At 44.4% G+C, this 21710-nt stretch overlaps 2 protein-coding genes across 7 annotated transcripts; one reads left to right on the top strand and one right to left on the bottom strand.

The window, feature by feature from the left end:
- The first annotated feature begins 108 nt into the window (after window positions 1-108).
- LOC146359184 (glutathione S-transferase-like) lies at window positions 109-12538 on the top strand. 2 transcript variants are annotated; one of them, XM_084826804.1, is made up of 8 exons: window positions 109-261; window positions 2765-2816; window positions 3342-3506; window positions 5344-5395; window positions 6202-6334; window positions 8121-8262; window positions 9361-9492; window positions 11317-12538. In XM_084826804.1, the coding sequence occupies exons 3-8, from the start codon at window positions 3420-3422 to the stop codon at window positions 11437-11439; spliced, it is 669 nt and encodes a 222-aa protein (XP_084682930.1). In that variant the 5' UTR covers window positions 109-261; window positions 2765-2816; window positions 3342-3419; the 3' UTR covers window positions 11440-12538. The 2 variants fall into 2 exon arrangements, with proteins under 2 accessions (XP_084682930.1, XP_084682929.1); XM_084826803.1 differs by lacking the exon at window positions 2765-2816.
- A 502-nt stretch (window positions 12539-13040) lies between these two features.
- TMEM14A (transmembrane protein 14A) lies at window positions 13041-21418 on the bottom strand. 5 transcript variants are annotated; one of them, XM_084826806.1, is made up of 5 exons: window positions 21378-21418; window positions 18530-18652; window positions 16648-16749; window positions 14352-14439; window positions 13041-13693 (listed from the first exon to the last, which is right to left on the bottom strand). In XM_084826806.1, the coding sequence occupies exons 2-5, from the start codon at window positions 18603-18605 to the stop codon at window positions 13654-13656; spliced, it is 306 nt and encodes a 101-aa protein (XP_084682932.1). In that variant the 5' UTR covers window positions 18606-18652; window positions 21378-21418; the 3' UTR covers window positions 13041-13653. The 5 variants fall into 5 exon arrangements, with proteins under 5 accessions (XP_084682932.1, XP_084682931.1, XP_084682933.1 ...); XM_084826805.1 differs by having other exon boundaries at window positions 18530-18632; XM_084826807.1 differs by having other exon boundaries at window positions 18530-18615.
- Between the last annotated feature and the right edge of the window lie 292 nt (window positions 21419-21710).

Raw genomic sequence — 21710 nt, 5'->3', positions numbered from 1 at the left:
CAAGACACTTCTCTGCTTTTACTGTGTAACAGAATAGCATGGCTGTGCCTCTGGAATGTGAGAAGGCTACACCCACCACTGACACTGAACAGACTTCCTCCTCCCCCTGTACTGGGCTGGGTGAAAGAGAGGGGTTTCAGATATTTGTGGGCCAGGCAGAACTGGTTTAATTTGCTCAGCTACAAGAGTTGAATCTTCTGATAGGAGCATCCCCAGGGAATGTTCTTTAACTCGAGCCTTGAACAGGAGTCAGATCTAGAGGTAAGTAGTAAAATATATGGTGAGTTTATTTATACAGTCTCCCATCTGGAAGTAGTTTAAGATGGGCATAGCTGAACAAATGGCCACTTGCATTTTTATGCAGTTCAATACACATTGAACAAAATGCAGGCACCCCTTACTTGCAGTGAAGGGAGAAAGGAGACAATGGGGGATTTTAGAAAGTGGCACCGTAGGATATTGAAAGGATCAAAGTGAATAGATGAGAAACTGAAGCAAGCTGAAAAAGCAGTCTGGTGGGTGGGAAGCTTGGAAGAAACTGACTGCAGAGCGTCCTTTGCTTCCAAATAAGTGCTGGCTGAAAAAAAGAGAGTGAAGAACATTGTATATCTTGGCAGTGTGGCGTTCTTTGCATTTTGCTCACTTGCAGTATTGACATAGGGGAAGATGGATTTTGGACAGTAGAAAAGGAGAATCTGAAAAGTCCAAAGTGAATGTAAGAAGGATGAAACTAATTGAGAAAGCAAGCAGAAAAGGGAATTTCTGAAGCAGAAAGCAAGCAGACAGGGGAACTGAGTGGCTGGCAAGTAACTGTATATATGGAGTGGCTGTTTTCCAACTGTGTGAAAACTAGCTGGAAAAAAAGAGGAGCTGATAAATGGTTGGATGAAATAAACAAGGTCCACCAGTCTGGGATCTGTTATACATCAGAGGAGTCAAATAAGAAAGACAAGCTACATGGAGAATTGATTTGAACCAATTATTAGCTTAGCACTGCAGGAAAACGCCTGTCTTTGCCTCAGTGCAACACAAGCTTACATTAACTAAAGACGAAGAAGGTGAGGTTTAGGGGTGCCCTTTTCTGCAAGTGCTCCTGTGCTATAGCTGCATAGCAGCCAGAACTTCAACAGGTGATATTCCCCCCATCATTGTTCTGTCAGTGCCAGAGGACAGCTTTCGCTACTGATTTTCTGCCGGAACTAAATGTGATGATCATAGTTGGCAGTAACCTCTGCAGCTAGAGAGGTTTCATGGAGAAGCAACGTGCCTTGATGCTGCCAACCTATGTAGACATATTTGAGAGAAACTAGTCCCATTGACCACAGGGGGGCAGGCTTTCTTCTGAGTAAGCATGCATACGCCTCGGCAGTGAAGCTTCTTCTTTCCCATCTTACTAGGTCATTTTCAGCGCTGAGAAATGGGACCAGTATGCTGATAATACACAACTTTTTCTCTCCTTTCCATCCAATACAAGGAAGCTGTTCTAGTTCTAAACCAGTATCTGATGTCAGTAATGGACTGGATAAGGGCAAACAAATGGAAGCTTAATCCAGACAGCTCTGTGTTAGTCACAAGGCAGATCAGGGAATAGGGATTCAACTTGTGCTGGATGGGGTTACACTCCCCCTGAAGACTCAGGCCTGCAGTTTGAGTATACTGCTGGACTTGAGCTTGAACCTGGATGCCCAGGGTTTGATGGTGGCCAGGAGTGCTTTTTTTTGCACAGCTCAGGCTAGCATATCAACTGTGGCCATTCCTAGAGATGTCTGGCCATGGTCACACTTGCATTAGTTACATCCCATTTTGCCTGGACATTTTTCACCTTACGCTTGCTTACATTGAACTGGATTTGCCGTTTTGATGCCCAATTGGAGAGATTTTTCTGGAGCTCTTGCAATTCCTTTTTGTTTTAACCGCCCTAAATAATTTTTAGTGAGGTGGCTAGGTGGACCCTAGCCACCTCACTACTTACCCCTAGCTGCTCACATCTAACACGTTATGAACAAATTAAAAAGTACCACTCCTAATACAGATCCTTGGGGGATCCCACTGTTAAGGGGCTTCTCCACACCAGGCTTTTTATCCCACAACTTACTGGGGTTTCTGCTTCTGGATTCTTTGTGGGATTAAGATTGGCTCCTTACACTGGCTGACATGTGGTTTTTTCCCAGGACTTCCTTTGTCTGCAAGTTCTACATGTTTCATTATACAGCCACTGGATGGCGCTGTGGTATAGTGGAACTGCACAATTTCACATGGCCGTTAAAGCGGAATGCCATTTATTACCGCATTATCCCCGATCTTTTAAAAATGGGATAAAGGTCAGAAAGCGTGGGAGACGCCCTGGAGGTTGATGACATCATGCAAAGGTTCTGCAAAATTCCATGAGTGACCAATCACAAGCATGTAATAAAAGCCTCATATCAAAATGCTCTATATCCCTCCACTGCAAGAACTGACTATTAAATTCCTACTCTTTGCTTTCTGTTTAACCAGTTACTGATCCATAAAGGGACCTCTTCTTTTATCCCATGGCTGCTAAGTTTTGACTTTGTTAAAGGCCTGTTGGAAGTCCAAGTAAACAATGTCTACCGGATCACCTCTGTTCACACTTTGTAACTGTTTTGATTGTGGGTTTTACTGTGCAGTCCAATGCATGTCAGAACTGACTCGGAAGGAAGTCTTACTGAGTTCAATGGGACTTCCTTCCAGGTAAGTGTGTACTGATTTATAGCCTTAATGACTCTTTATTGCACCCACACAGTGCAGTCTTATACATGTCAACTCAGAAGTAAACCCCATGGACTTATTTGCAGGTAAGTGATAGGATTACACCCACAGGCCTCTTAATCTGTAGTCAATGAACTAGAAAATGCAAATGTAAACAATTTTAATGTTCATATTCCCATCAGTGTTCATATTCCCATCAAACCCATGGGATCTAGTTTTGTGCGAGACTCTACTTAGAGACTTGTTCAACACCGCCAGAAAATGACTGTTCCCAGGTTTGGTTGCAACCTGGGTTCCTGCACCTTTAACAGTTACATGACAAGCAGGCATTAAACAGGGATAGCTTTTCTAGGCACAGAGATTTAACAGTATTGGGGAAAGTTGCACCTGTTGAATTCTGCCTGTGATGGAGCTGTTTTAAGACACAGGAGCCCTGCCGTAAAATGACAGTCTATTATACTTAGGGGTTTCCTTGAGGGAGACCAATCCAATGACTAGCTGAGTTATGTAAAGTGAGGGTTCTTTTGTTACTCTGCTAAGAAAGACAGAATGTTTGATTCATGATTGTCTCCCCCCACCCCCGCAATTTTCTTCTCCCACCTCCATATTAGGAGATTCCACAATCTTATTCTACTGTGAAGCCATTTTTCCTATTGTGTTGTGCTTGACTAATAAAAGGCTACCTAAAGATGGCTGGAAAACCCAAACTACACTACTTTCGAGGGAGAGGGAAAATGGAATCCATCCGCTGGCTTCTTGCAGCAGCTGGAGTTGAGGTTTGTATGCCCATAAAGAGGAAGAGAAAGGACTAATGGTCAAAACCAGTGACCTCTTCTGCACATACAGTTGTGCAGTCAGAACAGGCTCCATGTCCCAGTATGCTCCTTAAGCACAGGGGTGGGCAACAGGGGTGGATGATGGGAGTTGTAGGCTAATACATCTAAGGAGCCACGAGTTGCCCTCCCGGGCCTTTAGCATCTCCTCTACACTTTCTTGTTGAAGAACAGACTGGACAGTACTCAAATTACCATATGAACAGCCTCTTAGCTTCTTCAAACATGATGCTTTTTTAAAAAATGCTTTTTTTATTTCTTTATTAAAATACCTATAAATGACCTTTCTGTGCAAAAGGACCAGCAAGGTGATATACAACTTAAAACAAAACAATGAAAATAAGAACACAGAAGCCGCCTTTAAAACATCCACAGAGCAAAATAAAACTTTTTAAACCCAACAAAAGCCACCCTAAATAAAACAGTCCTTACAGCCCCCTAAAGCTAGGCAAAGCTGGAACTAATCTGACTTCCTAAGGGAGGGCGTTCCATAATTGGGATGTTGCCACAGAAATGGCTCTGTCCCATGTCCCCACCAACATTACCTCCCTTATAACAGGGCCTCTGAAGAAGATAATAAAGTATGGTCCAATTCAGATAGCAATAAGCAGTCTTTTCAATATCCTGGCCTCAAACTGTTTAGGTCTTTATACGTAGGAACCAGCACCTTGAATCAGGCCCAGAAACAAAGTTGGAGCCAGTGCAGGTGGTGTAAGACTGGTGTCATATGGTCTAAAAATGTACCCCAGAAAGCACTCTGGCTGCCGCATTATGCCCTAGGTTCAATTTACAATTGTATCCTGTTCTTCATCCCAGAGCTAAGAATGCCATACGTTAGATGTATGTTAGATGTATATGTTCCCTTTCCTCAAAGGAGCTCAGAGCTGCATACTTGGCTTTACACACCCCATCTTTCCGCAGCAACCCTGTGACTGGGCTTGACTGCCAGTTAAAAGGATAATTGTATATTTTCAATCTTAATCTTGTAATTCAAGAAAAATGTTTATATAACAGGCAACCCACGGATATATGCCATCAGTCAGAGGCTTTTGATCCAGTGGAGATTTTCTGCTGGCTTGAATGGGGGAGGAGACAACCTTCTCTGACCCCCCCCCCTGCAGTTCATGTGCCCTCAAAATCTGCTCTGGAGCATTGGGGGAACCTCTGCAACAGTGAGGCAGGTGGTGATGGGGGCTGCAGAGGGAGGGGGAACTGAGGAAAATTGCCACCTATTGCCACCGGGAGTATTCTGAGCAGAACCTTGCTTGGGGATGCAACTCAAAGTAATTTTCAAAATAATTTTTAATGCCATAAATGAGATAAATAATTGTCCACGCTCACAGAAGGAAGGGCAAAAATAAATAGGTGCCTGGGAATGTTGAGAGCTATCAGTGTATTTGGTCTCAGTTCAGTGGGTTGGACTGTTTGTCTTTGGAGGTAATTTCCAGCAATATGATCCTATGAATAACGTGGCTGATTTGCACACTAAAAATGAAAACCGTAAAGAAACTGAGTATTGTGCATTGTCACTTGTGTTCTACAGAAAAAAAGCCCACTTTTACTCCGTTTTTTCTGAAACAAACAAACAAACAAGGGTACAGAATGCAAAAAATGAAAGGCTGTATTGTATCTTGTGTTTTTTCAAACTATTCCAAGAGGCGTCAACTGCTTTTAAACTAAAATAAAAGGACATGTATCCTTTATTCATTCTCTTCAAGATCACCCATGACTTGTAGAACATATGGGGAAAAAAACATTTTGTTCCATTGCTCTGTTTCAGTTTGAAGAACAATTTATAGAAACAAAGGAAGACTTGGAAAAATTACGCAATGGTAAGTCTATAGGAGAATACGTGGTCTGCATGTAAGCACTTTAAATCATTGATGTTCTAAATAAAAAATGTATTCCTCAACTATACATTGGGGTCAGTGCCAGAATATATAGCCTTATTCTCAGGTAAAGAACTGGCTTGGCTTCATTTGAGCTGGAAACACAATAGACTGGGAGCTAGTACGTTTGGTAACTTCACTGTTTCTGGGCCCAGTTCAAAGTGCTGGTTTTGACTTTTTAAGCACTTCACCACTGAAGACCAAGGTGTACATGATGTCCCTCAATGGAGGGCCTCCTGTGGGTGCTCCCACAATCTGAAGTGAGGCAAGTGGCTACCAGAAAGGGGCCTTCTAGGTGATGGCACCCCAGTGGTGGAACGCTCGCCCCGGCGAGGTTTGCCTGGCGCCTATTGTATTGTCCTTTCAGTCCCAGGCAAAGACCTTTTCATTTTCTGGGCTTTTTAGGTGCAATTTTAATCCTGCTGACTGTTTTATGCCGCTGTTTTTACTGTTGTGGCTTTTACATCATCATTATCATTTTGTACATTTTAATTGATTTACTGTTTTGTAAACTGACCTGGAGATATGACTGAAAGCCAGTGCAAAAAATGAGAGCAATAAATAAATAAGTTGATTACACAAACCAATATTGGGACAGGTTTCCCTTAAGAAACTGCGTTAAGATATGATCTGTATTGAAAACCTGTATGCTTGCATTTTTAGTTTCATAGCAGGCAGACTGCATCAATCTGAAAGATTTGACTGAAACTTGTTAACCTTTGTAAACCCCCCCTTTTTTCTTTTCAAAGATGGATGCCTGCTCTTTCAGCAAGTGCCCATGGTAGAAATTGATGGGATGAAGATGGTGCAGACACGAGCCATTCTCAGCTACATCGCAGCAAAACACAACCTCTATGGGAAGGACCTGAAGGAGAGAGCCCTGTACTGTGTCATGGCCATGCTTATTAAAACTTAAAATTTGCTTTAGGCTTGTTATCCGAGTAGAAACACAGCCCTTAATTGAAGTTGTAAATAGGTGGTAAAATTCAAAAATCTTATGTCTGCATCTCTGTATTCCCAGAGCTACAGTCTGACTGACAAAGAAATTCAGGCTATACCTACTTAGGCATAACAGTTGTCCCATAAGAGCTTGATAGCAAAATGAACATACCAGTTATGGGAGGTACTAAAAGGAGTGACAGAGAATGGCCATGCATTAAATCCATTATGAGTTTCTGCCTAGTCTGTGCAACAGCACTCTCCTTCTAAGAGAAATGATTGTGCAAAAATAAAGGGAAACTATTTAGGGCAAAGGTGGGTAACGTGTAGCCCTGCAGTTGTTTTGGCCTACAACTCCCACCATTCTTTACCAATGGCTATGTTGGCTAGGGCTGATGGGAGTTGTAGGCTAAAACCTCTGGAGGGCCACAAGTGGCTTCTCCCTGATTAAGGACACATTTCCCAATATCACACCTCCATGAGTGATTTTGTATTAGGACTGCAGGGATATTAAATGCCCTGTCTTCTCTAAAGTGCAATGGTAACCCTTACCTTGCTTGGGTGACAGCTCCTTTTCCACTCTTCTAGCCCCAAGAACCCAGGAGCTTCGTATATGCACTGCAGCTCCAGTTTGGTATGTAATTTTGTACAGTTTAAACCAGAGCTAGGCAACCTGGTGCACTCATTATGTTCTGGACTACAACTCCCATGTTCATTAGCCATGCTGGTAGGGGATATTGGAGCTGTAGTTCAAAACCTCTGGAGGGCACCAGGTTGCCTACCCCTGGCTTAAACTGTTCAGCGTGGCAAGAGTCAGCTGTGGAAAAATTATATTGCATGCCTAATGAAATTCTTCACTGCAGACTTGGCCCGGTCCATACAATTGTGTCTAAGGAAATTAGCCAAGCTGGCTTATTTCTCCTGCAATGCATGCTGGTCACGTGCCAGGAGGATTAACATAATTACCTTTGGTGGCACAGGTGGTCCTGTTGTACAAACTTGTCCAGGGTGGCTTGTTGCTGTGGTTAACCATCTGGGGTTCTGGGGTGGCTTGTTAGCCATGGCAACAAGCCACTCTATCCTGGGTCTTACAACCCAACAAGATGTGCTGCCGAGGGTACTCCTGCTAATCCCCCCGGCACATGACCAGAGGATGTGGTAGGCGAAATAAGCCACTGTGGCATCTTTCCCCAGCTGTGATCATGCACACCAGTTCTTCATCTGCTATTTAGTAAAGATACCATGAAGCATCGTATAAAAACAAGGGGGAAGCTACAAATGCATGTAACAAAACCCAAACTTTGGAGGTGACGGACTCGACCTTGGGGGAACTGGGTGTGGCGACGGCCGACAGGAAGCTCTGGCGTGGGCTGGTCCACGAAGTCACGAAGAGTCGGAAGCGACCGACCGAATAAACAACAACAACAAAGCAACCTTGGGAAAGTGGGATTTTGAGCAGGAGGGGAGGAGGGTGGCTTGAGGAGGTGATATGAGCAGTGATATGAGATTTGCATGCAATGTACCCCTAAGCGGAACATGAATGAAAAGGGCGTAGAGATGCTTCCCCAAGATTTAATGTTTATTGCCTATTGACTTTTCAAATAAAATACTTTAATTCATTAGCTTTTATTATCTTTAACTGTAACAAAACAATGTTAAAGTAACAAGAAAAATGCATGGAAGAACAGCAACAAAAATTCAAAGTAACTATGATCATGGCTTCTTTCAGGATTGATACGTATGTGGAAGGAACGACTGATCTGGTGGGGATGATTAGGCCCCTTCCTTTCCGTTCCCCAGAGGAAAAAGCAGAGCAAACTGCCCTGATTTTAGAGAGAGCCCCAACCAGATACTTCCCCGTTTATGAAAAGGTGAGTAGCAGTGAGGCAGCAGGTCAGAGTGCGCAGAGAGAGGAGGACACCACCGCATGGATTTCAACATGTATAGGCGGGAGACCTTGGGGTGGGACTGTAGTCACTGGCAGAGAACGTGCTTTGCATGGAAAACGTCCCTGGTTCAACCCCTGGCATCTGCAGGAAGAGCGAGGAAAGAATTCTGCCTGAATCCCTGGAGAGCCACTGCTGCCAGTCAGTGTTGACCATACTGGGCTAGAGGGAACAATGCTCTGACTCAGTATAATGCAATTTCCCACCTTCCTATGAGACGCAGGGCCAGATAAGGGCACCTTGCTGTGGAGGCACAGGAAATAACCCAGCCCCCATGCAAGGCTGGTCATTTTGGAACCTGAGGCAGAACAGCCCACAAGTGCCTGTCCCCTTCCCTGGCAGTAAAAATATAACCACAATGAATTACATGAATAACTATTTGCTGCCCTTTCATGACATCCCAAATTTGAGGCAGCCGAATCACTACCTAACTGTAGTGAGAAACCCTGGAGAGAAGCCAGGATCTCTTTCTGGGGCAGATGTCATTGGGCTTTGGCACCAGCTTGGCAAAAACTAGAAAAATCCATTTAAAAAATGGTTATAAGTACATGTGTATGCTGATTTTTTTTTCCTCTTGGAAGGAACCCAAGGTGGCTTACATCGTGGTCCTCCTCCCTCCTCTCCATTTTATATCCTGTGAGGCCGAGACTGGCCCAAAGTCACCCACTGAGCTTCATGGCCGAGTGGGGACTAGAACTAGAACCCAGATATCCCGAGTCCCAGTCCAACACTCTAACCACTATACCACACTGAATCTCCATTGTTCTGAAGCAGCAAAATCACATGGAAGCACTTAAATGTTCAAATGCTCCTGTGCAGGTTATCACACATCTACTATAAATGTATTAGGGGGCACTGGAACACCTGCAGGTGTGTACAATTTATATTTGAATGAAAGTTAAGTGGCTGATAGTATGCTAGACTCTGCCTCCCCATTTTACACAAAGAAACAAGAATCATCCATCCACACCAACAATCGGTTGTCTTACACACCCTCACTGCTGGTTTCTTTATACACCATAGGTTTTAAAAGACCATGGACAAGACTTCCTTGTTGGTAACCAGCTCAGTTTGGCAGACGTTCATCTGCTCGAAGCTATTCTAATGGTAGAAGAGATGAAGCCTGATATCCTCTCTCAATTCCCCCTGCTGCAGGTGAGTGGACTATGACATGCAAAACCCTTGGAAATGACAAGCTACATAATTGTAAGGCAGGTTGTGTGTACAGAGAGTGTAAATGCAGCAAACTGATAGCTTGTGGGGACTATTTAAAGAAAAGTATACATCACCTAGTATGCCATTAGGCACTTGAGAACCACCATCATCATCATTTTGGGAAATATATCCTGCCATCTTCCATTTGTAATGCTCCCATGTTTTCTCACTACTTCTTCTGTCTTTTTTCTTACCACAACAATCCATTAAGGAGGGAATAACTGCACAATGCCTCTTGACTGGTTGCACCAGGGGCGTCCATCTGGAAGCACCTCTGGAGACCCACTGCTGGTCAAAGTAGACAATACTGGGCTGGATGGACAAATAGTCTGACCTGGGATAAGGCAGCTTCCTATGTTCACACTAGATTGCATAATCAAAATGCACTTTAGCCGAGAATACCGTTTGCTAAAGAGAGATGTGCAACTAAGAAGATGTCAAACATTTGCAGTTTTTACAATATAAAAGGTGGTATGACTCATCATTTTACTAAACCATCTTTCCCACCCTGGGATTTAAAGCACAGACTGAAATAAATGCTTTGCAGTTTCTGTTGCACTGGATACTGACTTTTCCTTTCATGAAGCCTGAACACCTGGGGAGAGACCAGGTGGAGGCCTCTCCATTCTAGGTGCAGAAGTATAATTAGTGACAAGACCCATTAACACTACTTCTGGTTCATGTATATTTGTCTGAAGCTGTAAGCAGGAGGGATGGCGGAGAAATCCACCATGGACTCCAATGAGACTGGATTCTTTAGAATCTGGCCCCCCGGAGTCTGTGGCGGAACAGACTACTCCCTCCCCCGCCACCCCCCAAAATCCTCCCTGGACAGACCCTACCTGCTGCTGGCCGGTCCGGGTCCATCCACTGCTGCTGTCCGTCCGCTGCCAGCCACAAATGGCGTCCGGCGTAGGGGACACCATTTGCGTCCCTGTTCTTTTCGGTGATAGGCTACGTAAATATTTACTCGCCGCGCAGCCAGCCGGGCAGGATTCCGGTGGGAGGGACAGATCGCCTCCCCCCACCCCGTGGACGCCCGGACCGGTAAGTGGGTTTCGTACACCCCTAGTAAGCAGATGAGAAAAAGCTTCCTTCAAAAACCAACATTAACCCTATGCGTGTCTACTCAGAAGTAAGCCCCAGTGGGACTTAATCCCAGGTGAGTATAGGATTGCAGAGAGTTAAGCCAACCATCACCCATGGTTTCTTGTTGGGTTAACTCTGGACTGTTTAACATCCAAACAACTCAGTGTTTCTGGATTCAGACATCACGAAACAACCCAGGAACAGGGTGTTCCAGGTTGTTCAGTGGAAACAAGTGCAACGCGCACGGCTCACGTGCTCCACTCCTCTTGAAATTCTTGGGTTAAACAACCCAGGAATTGCCCAGCATTATGTATGAACTGGATCAATGTGTTCTTTCTGTACGAGATATTGAAACGTATTGCATTATTCCACGAATTTAGGCTGAATTTCCACTCATTCACTGATTTTTTTCTGTTTATCTTTGGAAGACTGCTTATAAAATTAGACTCTCTGGCCCTCCTTGTTTATAAACAAATGGATTCCTTTTCAAAACTCTGTCCAGTTAGCATTTAAAACTTTGATTTTTAACTTCTCAGAATCCAATGCTGAGGGAATTGCTGGCCATGAGATTTTCAGTATATATCTAAAAATACTTAAACGGCTTTCTCATGTCAGTCCATCTATGCTGGTATATTTTTCTTTGTTCTTAGGGGAGTTTCTTGTTTTTTAATCTAGGCCTTCAAAACAAGAATAAGCAACATCCCCACCATTAAGAAATTTTTGCAGCCTGGCAGCCAGCGGAAACCTCCAGTAGATGACAACCTTCGTGAACAGGTCAGGAAAATTCTCAACATCTGAGAACACCAATTATGAAGACTGCTGCAAATACCAACATAATTTTTCCTGATCTATGCTGCTCCTCCACATACACTACTAACTATAAGGCCCATACCATCTGAAAGATTAACACTGCCATCCCATATGTGTCTGTGCAGAAGTAAGCCCTATTGAGTTGAATGGGCCTTAGTCCCAAGCGGGTGCGTATCAGATTGCAGCCTAAATAGTTATTCTTCTTGGTTTAGTAACAGGGGTGTTGAACCTCAGGCCAATGGGCCAAATTTGGCCCACCCGAGGTCCCAACATGGCCTCCTAGCTTTCCCCATGTGACCCCTTCCCCGGGCCCCACCCCCTTTCTCCTGACCACTGGTCTTTTGGTGCTTTCCAAATCGGGTGTGCTGGGGTTCACATGGTTCTTTCCCATTCTAAAAGGTTGAAATGCCTCTCCTAAGGTTTAATTACTTGCAGTAACAGCTTTAAGCTAAAATATGCTATTTTTCACCCCACTTTCTACTGTAATGTATCCTCCACTCCACTCCACTCCACTCCACTCCACCCCACCCCACCCCACCCTGGGGTTTCTCCAAAAGTCTTTGGGAAGAAAGAGATTCCACACCCGTTTTATAGTCTCAAACTCTTGTGAAAATATTAATAATTGACGTAAGTATTGTACATGAAAAGTCTTTTGTAAAAGCACAAGGCAGCCTCTTCCAACCTTGTGCCATCCAGATGTGTTGGACTACAACTCCCACCATTCCCATCTGACAATCCTGTCCAATGCATTTGGAGCGTACCAGGTTGGGGAAGGCTGTCCTGAGGCCTTATTTAGATATTACCTTGAAGGGTAAAATGGCCAAAGTCAATGAACAACAGGTATTATACCACTCACTAGCTCTTCACATGAGCAGCCTCAAGAGTAAGGTAGGATCTATCTCAACTGCACTGAGATGTTATGTTAATCGGGGTGAAATGATTTCTCTTTAAAAAAAAATCATCACACACTCTCCCTTGCCTGTGGCATCATTACGTCCAGTCATTGTATCAGCTGTAGTAACTTAATCTTTACCAAGTATAATGGTCTCAACTATTCAATAAATGTCTTTCTTTACTGTTTAACTGTATTCATTTGTACGCTTTGGCAATTTGAACCCCTGTGGGAAACAAGGATTTTAGAAGCACGCCCCATTGATTTCATGTAAATGTGCTTAGACTGCAACCAAAGTGATCTTCCTCCATAGTTTCTGAAGTATGACAGAGCCAACATAAGAACTATCATTACCCTCCAGAAACTCACAACTTGATCCACAAACTAGTTACACTGAACTGAAATCTGTATTAAACGGTGGGCACTGATCTAAAGAAATTCTAAGGATATTTATATGAAAGTAATTCCTACAGTAGCACCAAAGGGTCTACTGAAAGCACCTAAGCTCTTCCACATCATCATACAAACTCCTGGCTAGGGCAGATGGTGACAATACACTGATAGAATGGCACAGGGACATAACCACACATAACCTAGCTGTTAAAACTACAGCAGCTTTTCCAGTCACACATATCACATCCACAGCATTTCCAGAAATGTTCAGACTTCAAAACTGCACCACAGAGCATGCTCCCCAAATATTAAACTTGTTTTATTTTTGTTTTGGCAGTTCCTAACTTCTGGATTTCAGGACAGAAGCAAAGCTTTACTATGTTTCAGAAATACATTTTTAGTGCTATATGGAACTAATACATCCCTTGCTAATCCATTAATAAGTGAACTGCAGTGCAATATTACATGATCCAAACAAATACGTTTGTATCACTCCATGTCATGATTCGCAACATTATTATTCAGGGCTGTAGACGATTTTAAATGTGTTGCACTATATGTAACTAACCTGAGTTTCAATGGTCCTCCAGCTCCAATATATTTACGTGGGAGTAAGGCATCACTGATAGTGCCTTACCCTGCAGAAAATCAAGATTATGATTATTAAAAGGGCAAGCTAGTCACTTGTCTAAACAAGAACATAGATGTCACCAAAATATTGCTAGAAAAACATAAAAGAACATACAATATAACTTGAAGAATGCAGCCCTAAATCCACAAGGAGTAACACTGCCTTGATGTAGTCATTAACAACAACAAAAGTGCTTAATCTTCCTATAGACAGATTCCAAGTACAAATACATTTTTGCTTGTTTACACGGAATGATACGAACGCTGATTCTTGCTGCTTGTGCCTATCATACCAGCAGAAGGACAAGTCTCAAAACCATCAGAAGGCTGTGTTCAAAGAAAAAGGACAGGGGGAGAGAGAGAGAGAGTAAAATTAACAAATATGCTGCCAGTTAAAACATGAAAATATGCAGGCTGTGTGGACTCTGAAAAAATCTTGCTTTGAAGTCCCATTCAGAAAAGCTAAATTCTGCAGCCTGCATAAATTTTGCAACTATTTTGCATGATTTGTTTCTTCAAGTCATAGGGAACAGTCACGAGATATGCTGTTAACCTATTCTCCATTGGAAAGCCTGATCAAAACCGCCACCTACCCACTGACTTCCCAGATTTCACCCGGCATTGGAGATGTACTCTCAAGCCTACCTGCATAATCTTAAAGACAAGAAATTTGCTCCAGGTGTTTTTTGTTTTGTTTTTTTAAGTCAGAAGACTTTCTCTGTGATTTCAGAATCACAGACCACATAGAACATGTTTTCAGAAATTCTGAAATATCATGACTATAGCTGGGTGAAAACAAAGTGATTCTAAAAAATTGTTGTGTAATTGTGAGTGTGATTTACAACCAGCAGCTCTTTGACAATGTTTTAAAGTCACATGAAGCACAACGTATATTTACTCAGAAATAAATTCCACTATGTTCAATGGGACTTGCTCCCAAATAAGACTATACAAGATTGTAGTCTCAAACAGGAAACATTTTTACCTTAGACCTGCTATGATTCCAGCTGGCATTAGTTTCTTGGTCCTCTTAAACCTCACTCCCATTATAATGGTCAGAATAAAAGCTGTAACTGCAAACAAACATTAAGATATTTATGTATTGCTTCCAGTGTGGTTTACAATGACAAAACAGAATTTAAATAACATACTCATGACATTAAAAACCAGCAGTTCAAAGCAACAATTAGAACAGTTTAAAGCTTCAAATGCTAAAAGCCTGCGTGAATAAGAATGTCTTTGAGTGATGCTGAAAAGAAAACAATGTAGATGCTAGGTAAGTGTCCCTGGGGAGAGAATCCCGTATGTGAGTTACCACCACAGAGAAGGTCACCACCCTCCACATCTCAGACAGCTAGGATACACAGAGGAAAGCAATCACAGCTGACCTCAGCGCACAGGCAGGTTGATGTGGGAACGGGAATTCCTTCAGTACCCAGGTCCCAAGTCATATTATATTTTATCTTTAAGGAAGCAATCCTATGTCCTTTAGACAGTGTCTGGGGGGGCCATAGGATATTTCGGATTCCCAGCTCCTAGGTCGGAGACAGCTCTCTGACCTTGGGGCTGAGAATCAAAGCTCCGACCGCCCCCCTCACCTCTCCAAAGACAGGAACACAACCATGGAGAGATGGAGAAGGGGGCATTTCGGGGAGGGGGAGGTGACTGGAGAGGCCAGGATACAAGCTATCCTGGAGTCTCCCTAGCTTCCTTCTCTTCCCCTCTGAAATGCTTTCACTAGATAGGCAGAAAACCCTGTCCAGTGAAAATGCAGGGTGGGAGGAGGGGAGGTGAAGATCGCCACTCCTACCACCCTGCATAGGATGCTCTTAAGTCGCTGAGTTTCGGGGGCTTACAAGCATGGAGGGCGCAACCCATCGGATTGCACTGTAAGGCTGCTTTCTCCGCCCCACAAAGGATGAATCCTAATCTACAAAATTATGCCTACAATTTATTTTGCCTTAAAACAAAGAAGCATACAATGCCATAATATTTCCAGGTATAGCAGCGTCTTACTTCACACCCAGAACACCTTAGGAGGAGGAACCTTCATCTGCGCTGTAACATTCAACTTCAAAAAGTCTTGTGGCACCTTAAAGACTAACAAATTTATTATGGCATAGCCATTGTTCTTCACTGCAAGGCCGAAGGTCCACTGGTGGATCCCAGTTACCTCTCTCTCTCTCTCTCTCTCTCTCTCTCTCTCCCTCATTCATTCTTTCTCTTTCTGCAGTAGCTTCTCACCTAGATTTGCCTAAATGTTTGCTTTAGTGGTAGGCTGGCTGTTGAGACTGGGCTACTGGAGGCGGCTTTGGGGATGGGGAGTCAGGAGACCTGCTGGTGGGGAGGGGCAGGGAGGAGAATGAAGGAGCAATCAGCCAATTAGTTGTCTCGGGAGAGAGGAGCCCAAGAGGCAAAGCGCAATGTGCCCTGCACAGGAGGGGATACTGAATGTGCCGGGGAGAGAGAGTAACTCTGATCTGCACTGGGAGATCATGAAGCACTGAGTCGAGCACAGCACTCACACCGTGATGAGAAAATGATCTATCCCAATCCAAAGACTAAGTGAATTTGCCTGCCTTGGGATTTGATGATGGTCTGATTAGTCCTTGCTTGGACAATGTGGAAGGGGATGTGGAGGAGAGGCCCCAAAAGGCCTCTATCTTAGTCCAGTGCACAGCACTGGCGCTTCACTGGGTCTGGCTGTGGGCGGAGAGGCTCCCCATGGCCTGGGAATGGCTCCCAAGTGGCTTTGGTGGCAGTGACTACACTCAAACTGGCGCCTGCTTGAAAAATGGTGACTATCATTGGTGTAAGCTCTCATGGACTATAGCCCACTTCATGAGATGCATCAGGATTTCCTAGTATGTCATAAGCTCTGAGGAGCCACGGTTGCTGGCTGGTTTGAAAGCAAAGTAAATAAACTGAAATAAAAGATACAGACCTCTGCAGGGCTCCAATGAGGAGGTAGAGCTCTGTTCAAGCAGCGGTTGCCCAGTCAATCAGTGTTGCCAAAGGATGAGCATTACCCAACATTAAAGAGTACAGGGAAGTCCGTGCTGCTGCTTTTGCTGCAGATGTGCACCAGAGCCAAGTGAGATATGCATAAAATTTAGGGATGACTACTGGTTTAGGGTTAATACCACTTCCATTTTATGGCAATCCGTTATCAGTTTATGATGATTTGTTTTAGGGTAATAAAGCAAATACACTAGTACATTTCAATCTCTGGTTTGTTTTAACTTGCAGCACATTTTCTTTCTGTAAAGCAGGGTACTTACATAACGATATCTTTACATCTCTGGGATCGTGTGTTACCCAGTATGCTCCATAACCAGCCATCAAACCAAAGAAGAGACCAGCAATCAAAGAGATTTTACTGCCTGCAATACATCACATATATACAAGCTCAGGAAAAAGAAAATATATAAAACTATTAAACAATAAAAATAGTATTGCACTGTCTTTTTAAAACAGGATTGTCACTTTTTGAATCTGAAAATATTTGTTTATCTTTATCTATTAATTCCAACCAGTTTTTAAAAATGGAAGGACAATATTAACGTAAACACACAGACACCTGGGTGTTATTTTCCCTGTGCTGTACATATGAAGGAGTTAGCCAGAAGGACATGAATCTTCTCTTTTAAATCAATTTATGCTAGGGATAGCTATCTCCTGATACTGGCCTGGGTACAAGGAGTCCCACTGCACATCCATAAAGGCTCTTCCCTGTCGTGACCACAGCTCTCTCTTCATCCTCTGGTATGGCATTAGTCACTAGTCTGGATGATCCTCCAACATTCTGAAACCGCTTTTTCAGGGGTGGGACACAAGAGGCTGCAGCGCAAAGCTGTGTAGGGGTTCCACCTCTGCACTGTGCAGAAGCCCCTGATCTCTCAGATTCTGACCATTGTCTCTATGCTTGAATTCTGGCAGGACCTCCAGATTTCAGAAAGTTGAAACAGATTTTGTGCATGCAACCAAAATTGCAAGGGGGTTAAAGAAATTAACAAAATAAACCCAAACACACACCATTCTCATTTTTAAACACATAGTTTATTGTATATAACAATAACAGGTAAAACCCCAAGGACTGGGACTTCCCCTCTCCTCCTCCTCCCTGCAATGCCTATGCCCCCCATGCCCCCCCCAATCTACTCCAGTGGGTCCCCCAACCCTCCAGAGCAGATTTTGAAGGTATGCAGGGGCTGCGGGGGGGACGGGACACCACCCTCCCCGTTTCACTGATTAAAGCTGTTTTGTCAGCAGGTTAATTTGATACCACAAATACCTCTTAATTTTTAAAAATATCATGCAGTTGCACAAATAACAAAAAAAAACTTTTCAGGAGAGGGAAGAATTCATTTTTTAAGTTTCAATTCCCTTTTAAATTTTAATGTTTAAATTCATTGTTTTAATGTGTGTGTGTTTACTGCAAAGAGAAAGAAAAGGGACCAGGAACTGGCTTGCAGAATTCTAGAAACAATATAACAGATCCCAGTATTTTGAGTTCCACTCCAGTAAACATATCTGGTATAGCAGAACCTCAAAATCTGGGTCAGAATCTGGCAGTGGTGGATTTCATAAGCAACACAACTAATTAGATCTTTGGATTTACATGAAGAGTAAATCTAGTTGTTTGATCTCACAATCACTCTTCTGAAATATGATCTGAAGATGAACTTTGTATCACAATGGCATTGAGGGAAGTACCCACTTCCTTCCAGCCATGTCTTGTTTTCTTTTGTTTTGTAAGGAAAAGGAAAATGCCTACCTACACTATGAAGTGACAGAGTTCTGGCTCAGATGACATGGCAACCCACAGCGGATTAATTAACTGTCCGGGTGCTGCTGTGTGTGCTGCCTGCTATTATGACTATGAAAGCCCTGGCCAGGGGTTGCCGTGGCTTGTCATGCTGTCCAACCCTGGTTGGTGGGGGTCATTTGAGGATTAAACAACCCTCGCATAACCCAAGGTCTGTTGTAGGCTTATGTGAGGGCCTGCATATTCATAACGGTGGCCAGCACATGCCACAGCTCCTCATGGGTAAATTAACCGACCCACGGGGTGTCGTGTGAACTGTCCCACTGGGTAATGATCCAAGAAGCAGTGGAAAGGAATTCTCTTATTTTTGTGCATCCTACAATTCCAATATTTACCTTTGCGAATATATCCTACGGCACCTCCCAGAGCCACAATTGCAGCGTAACCAAAACCAAGCCAGTCCACAAACATGATGAAACGTCTAGAGAAAACAAGGACCTAATGTGAACACAGGAAAACTCAATATAAAAAAAGGAAAGGGGAGAAGAAAAAAGATTAGTTAATGTCCTTGTGACTGCCCAGCAATGAAGTGAAACTCTATTTTCCTAATGGCATTAGCTAAGGTTCATGACATATTTTATAAGGCCACTGTAAAAGGTTGCACCAGAGAAGTTTGATTGTTACTTCTGTATTTTAATCTCATACGTTTTATCTTTGGTTTTGTTAACAGACACTTTTATAACACCGGAAACAATTTTAAAGGAATTTTATCTTTAGGTTAAGTTTGTTAGTTCTAGATTACTAGTCATTTTATCTGATCTATATTTAATTTGTCCACTTTTACTTTTGTAATACATTGGGTATTTTTTCTCTGTTGTATTGTGATGACCTGGGGTTGTAAACAATAACACTGAACTGAACTGAAAGTGAAATGGATTCCTCTGAGAAACAGGCCACAGCAGCTGGAGGTGGCAGCCAGCTCTGTGCCTTTTGTTGGTCTCATGGCCAGCCAAATGCCCTCATTCTGCAACTGAAGGATTAGCACACTCCTTTTCTTGTGTCTCATCCATGCAGGCTTAAGACCCGTTTCCATGTTATGGCTACGACACGGAGAATGCGTGAGATTTTTGCACTCTGCAGTGTAGGGAAATGCATTCAGTCTGTACAGCCAGCTATTACACTTGAAACAGCTCACCACAGGATGACAGGAGCCTCCAGCAACCATAAGGGGCAAATGAACTCTTAGATTTCACCATCCTAGAGATCCCCAGTTCCCTTTTGTGTCTGTTCCATGGCACCCCCCTGACTGACTCTCCCTTACACTCTTGATCTGGCATACCTGATTTCATTCCCCAGAGACACCAGGCCCCATACCCTGCTCCCTCACAACAAAGACTGCATTACTGTATTTTGTGCTTAAGGTTTTTAATTGGTGTGAACTGCCCAGAGAGCCTCAGCTGTTGGGCAATATATAAATGTAATTAATTAATTAATTAATGTAGTATTGGCAACAGCAATTCCCACTGTCATTTCTCACATACTCCATAACCACGGACTTTGGATAATCCTCTTGACTGATGCCCACTATATTTTATCTCCTGCAGAATTGTGGGAGGTAAAATATGGTGATTGAAAGGGGCTGATGAGAGCTGAGTGGCTGCTCTTTATAGCACCAGAACCAAAGCTGCCGGGTAAGTGCTCCCAGCAGCTACAGCACTACCAAGACCAGTAGCGCCCACACCGGGGGGGCGGGGGACTGAAGCCAGTGGTTGAGGCCCAGGCAAGTGTCAGCCCCGGTATGCTGCCTGCTGATGCTGGGCCTATCCCTCAGCCTCTCTCTCAGACTGCCTAGGTGTCTCAGGTTATCTGCAGCTTTTACATCTGGCACACAAGACACCACACAATAAACACAACCATCACAAACCCAACCATGCTTGTAACTATCACTCTTCCCATACTATGATTGTTACAAGCATGGCTTCGTTTGTGATGAGTGGGGGCGGGGGGTGGGGATATTTTCTACCAGTCCCACCCACAGGGAACCATTCTTGGTAGGAGAGAACAGTAGCCTATTACCTGAGCATTGAATGTTAAGCTACTCATTCTCACTTCCTTCATATGGCACTTTCCTGCCCCGAGATCTCCACAACATCACAAGAAGTACTTATTGACAACATCCCTGAAAATTTGGGCTAGATACCTCTCTCATGTATAACTTTCAGCTCCTTCAGCAGACACATTTGTTTTCCCAAGAATCAGTATCACTTCGCACAGAAACAGGGAGATAAATCATGTAGGCAACACTTGGTGCAAAACTCCCACCTGTTTCTGCGTATGTTTTTTGTGTTAAAAGTTTTGCTTAGTATGGAAGCAGCAACATAGGTGACATACAAATCACATATAATTTCCCCCTCAGCTTGCTTCCAGGCATGCTTGTGAGCCTCAGAAGCTCTCGCTGTGGCTTTTAAAGTCTCCTTCTAACCAACAACCCTCCCACTTATCCTTCTAGCATACCATCACAAAGTAACTCCATCATCTAGTGTGCAAAAAAAGTCCTCCTATGCAAGGCACATCGCCACCCAGCAAGCTACTATACCCAGCAGAAGAGAGCGCCCAAATAATATAGGAAAGGCCATGCTGGATCAGATCAAGGGTCCATCTAGTCCAGCATTCTGTTCACACAGGGGCCAACCAGCTGCCTACAGAAGACCCACAAGCAGGGCATGAGTGCAACAGCACTCTCCTGTTCAGCAACTTCCAGCCCCCACCCAATGAACTGGTCCCATAGCTTCTAGAAATAGAACAGCCTACCCCAACCTGGTGCCCTCTGACTGGTTTGGACTTCAGCTCCCATCAGCCCCACCCAACATGGCCAATGGTCAGGAATGCTGGGAGTTGTGGTCCCAAACTCTGAAGGGCACCAGGTAGGGGACGGCTACAGCAGAACTTGCCAGTGGCGCGCCTGCGCAGTAGGAGCAGGGCTCAGCACTCCAGGGCCGGCAGCGACGGCCTCCGCGCCGACATGTCCATCAGCCCCAGGCACGCAGCACCGCGAGCTGCCATAGGCCAGGGACCAATGCACAGGGGGAAAGGAGACCCTGCCAGCCCGGCCTCCACCTGCCGTCTCCGAGCGTCGGGCGTGCGCTTCTCCCAGCCCGCTCCCCTTAATGTCGTTGCCCCTGGGGCGGGGGGAGGGTTTTCCCCCGCCCGGCCTCCTCTCTCTCTCCCCCAGTCCCCACATACCTTCTTTTCCAACGCGTGTGCGTGGGGCGGCGGCCACGCCCACGTTTCTGAACCCTCCCTCAGCACCTCCCTCTGCCCGGTCCGCGCTCGCTCGCGCGCGCCTCCTGCTGCCCGCGCGCGCAGGCGGCGGCTTTGCCTGGAGGGAGTAGGGCGGTTTTGCATTTCGCAAGAGAGGGCCGCCGACGTCGGCCGCGCCCTTGGCGTCAGGCGTTTGCTTGTTCTTAGGGAGGGAGCGGAGTGGGGGGTGCAATCCAGCGCTGTTCTTCCTCTGGCCTGCCTGGCGTCCCTCTTTGGCTCGGACTAGAGCATTTCAAGAAAGGGCAACACCACCAC

This window comes from Heloderma suspectum, chromosome 1, assembly GCF_057233095.1.
Source record: "Heloderma suspectum isolate Gila_16-S chromosome 1, 16-S_ref, whole genome shotgun sequence".
NCBI classification, from domain to species: domain Eukaryota; kingdom Metazoa; phylum Chordata; class Lepidosauria; order Squamata; family Helodermatidae; genus Heloderma; species Heloderma suspectum.
The sequence above is the reverse complement of the archived record's forward strand: the minus strand, read 5'-3'. Positions and strand labels throughout refer to the sequence as shown.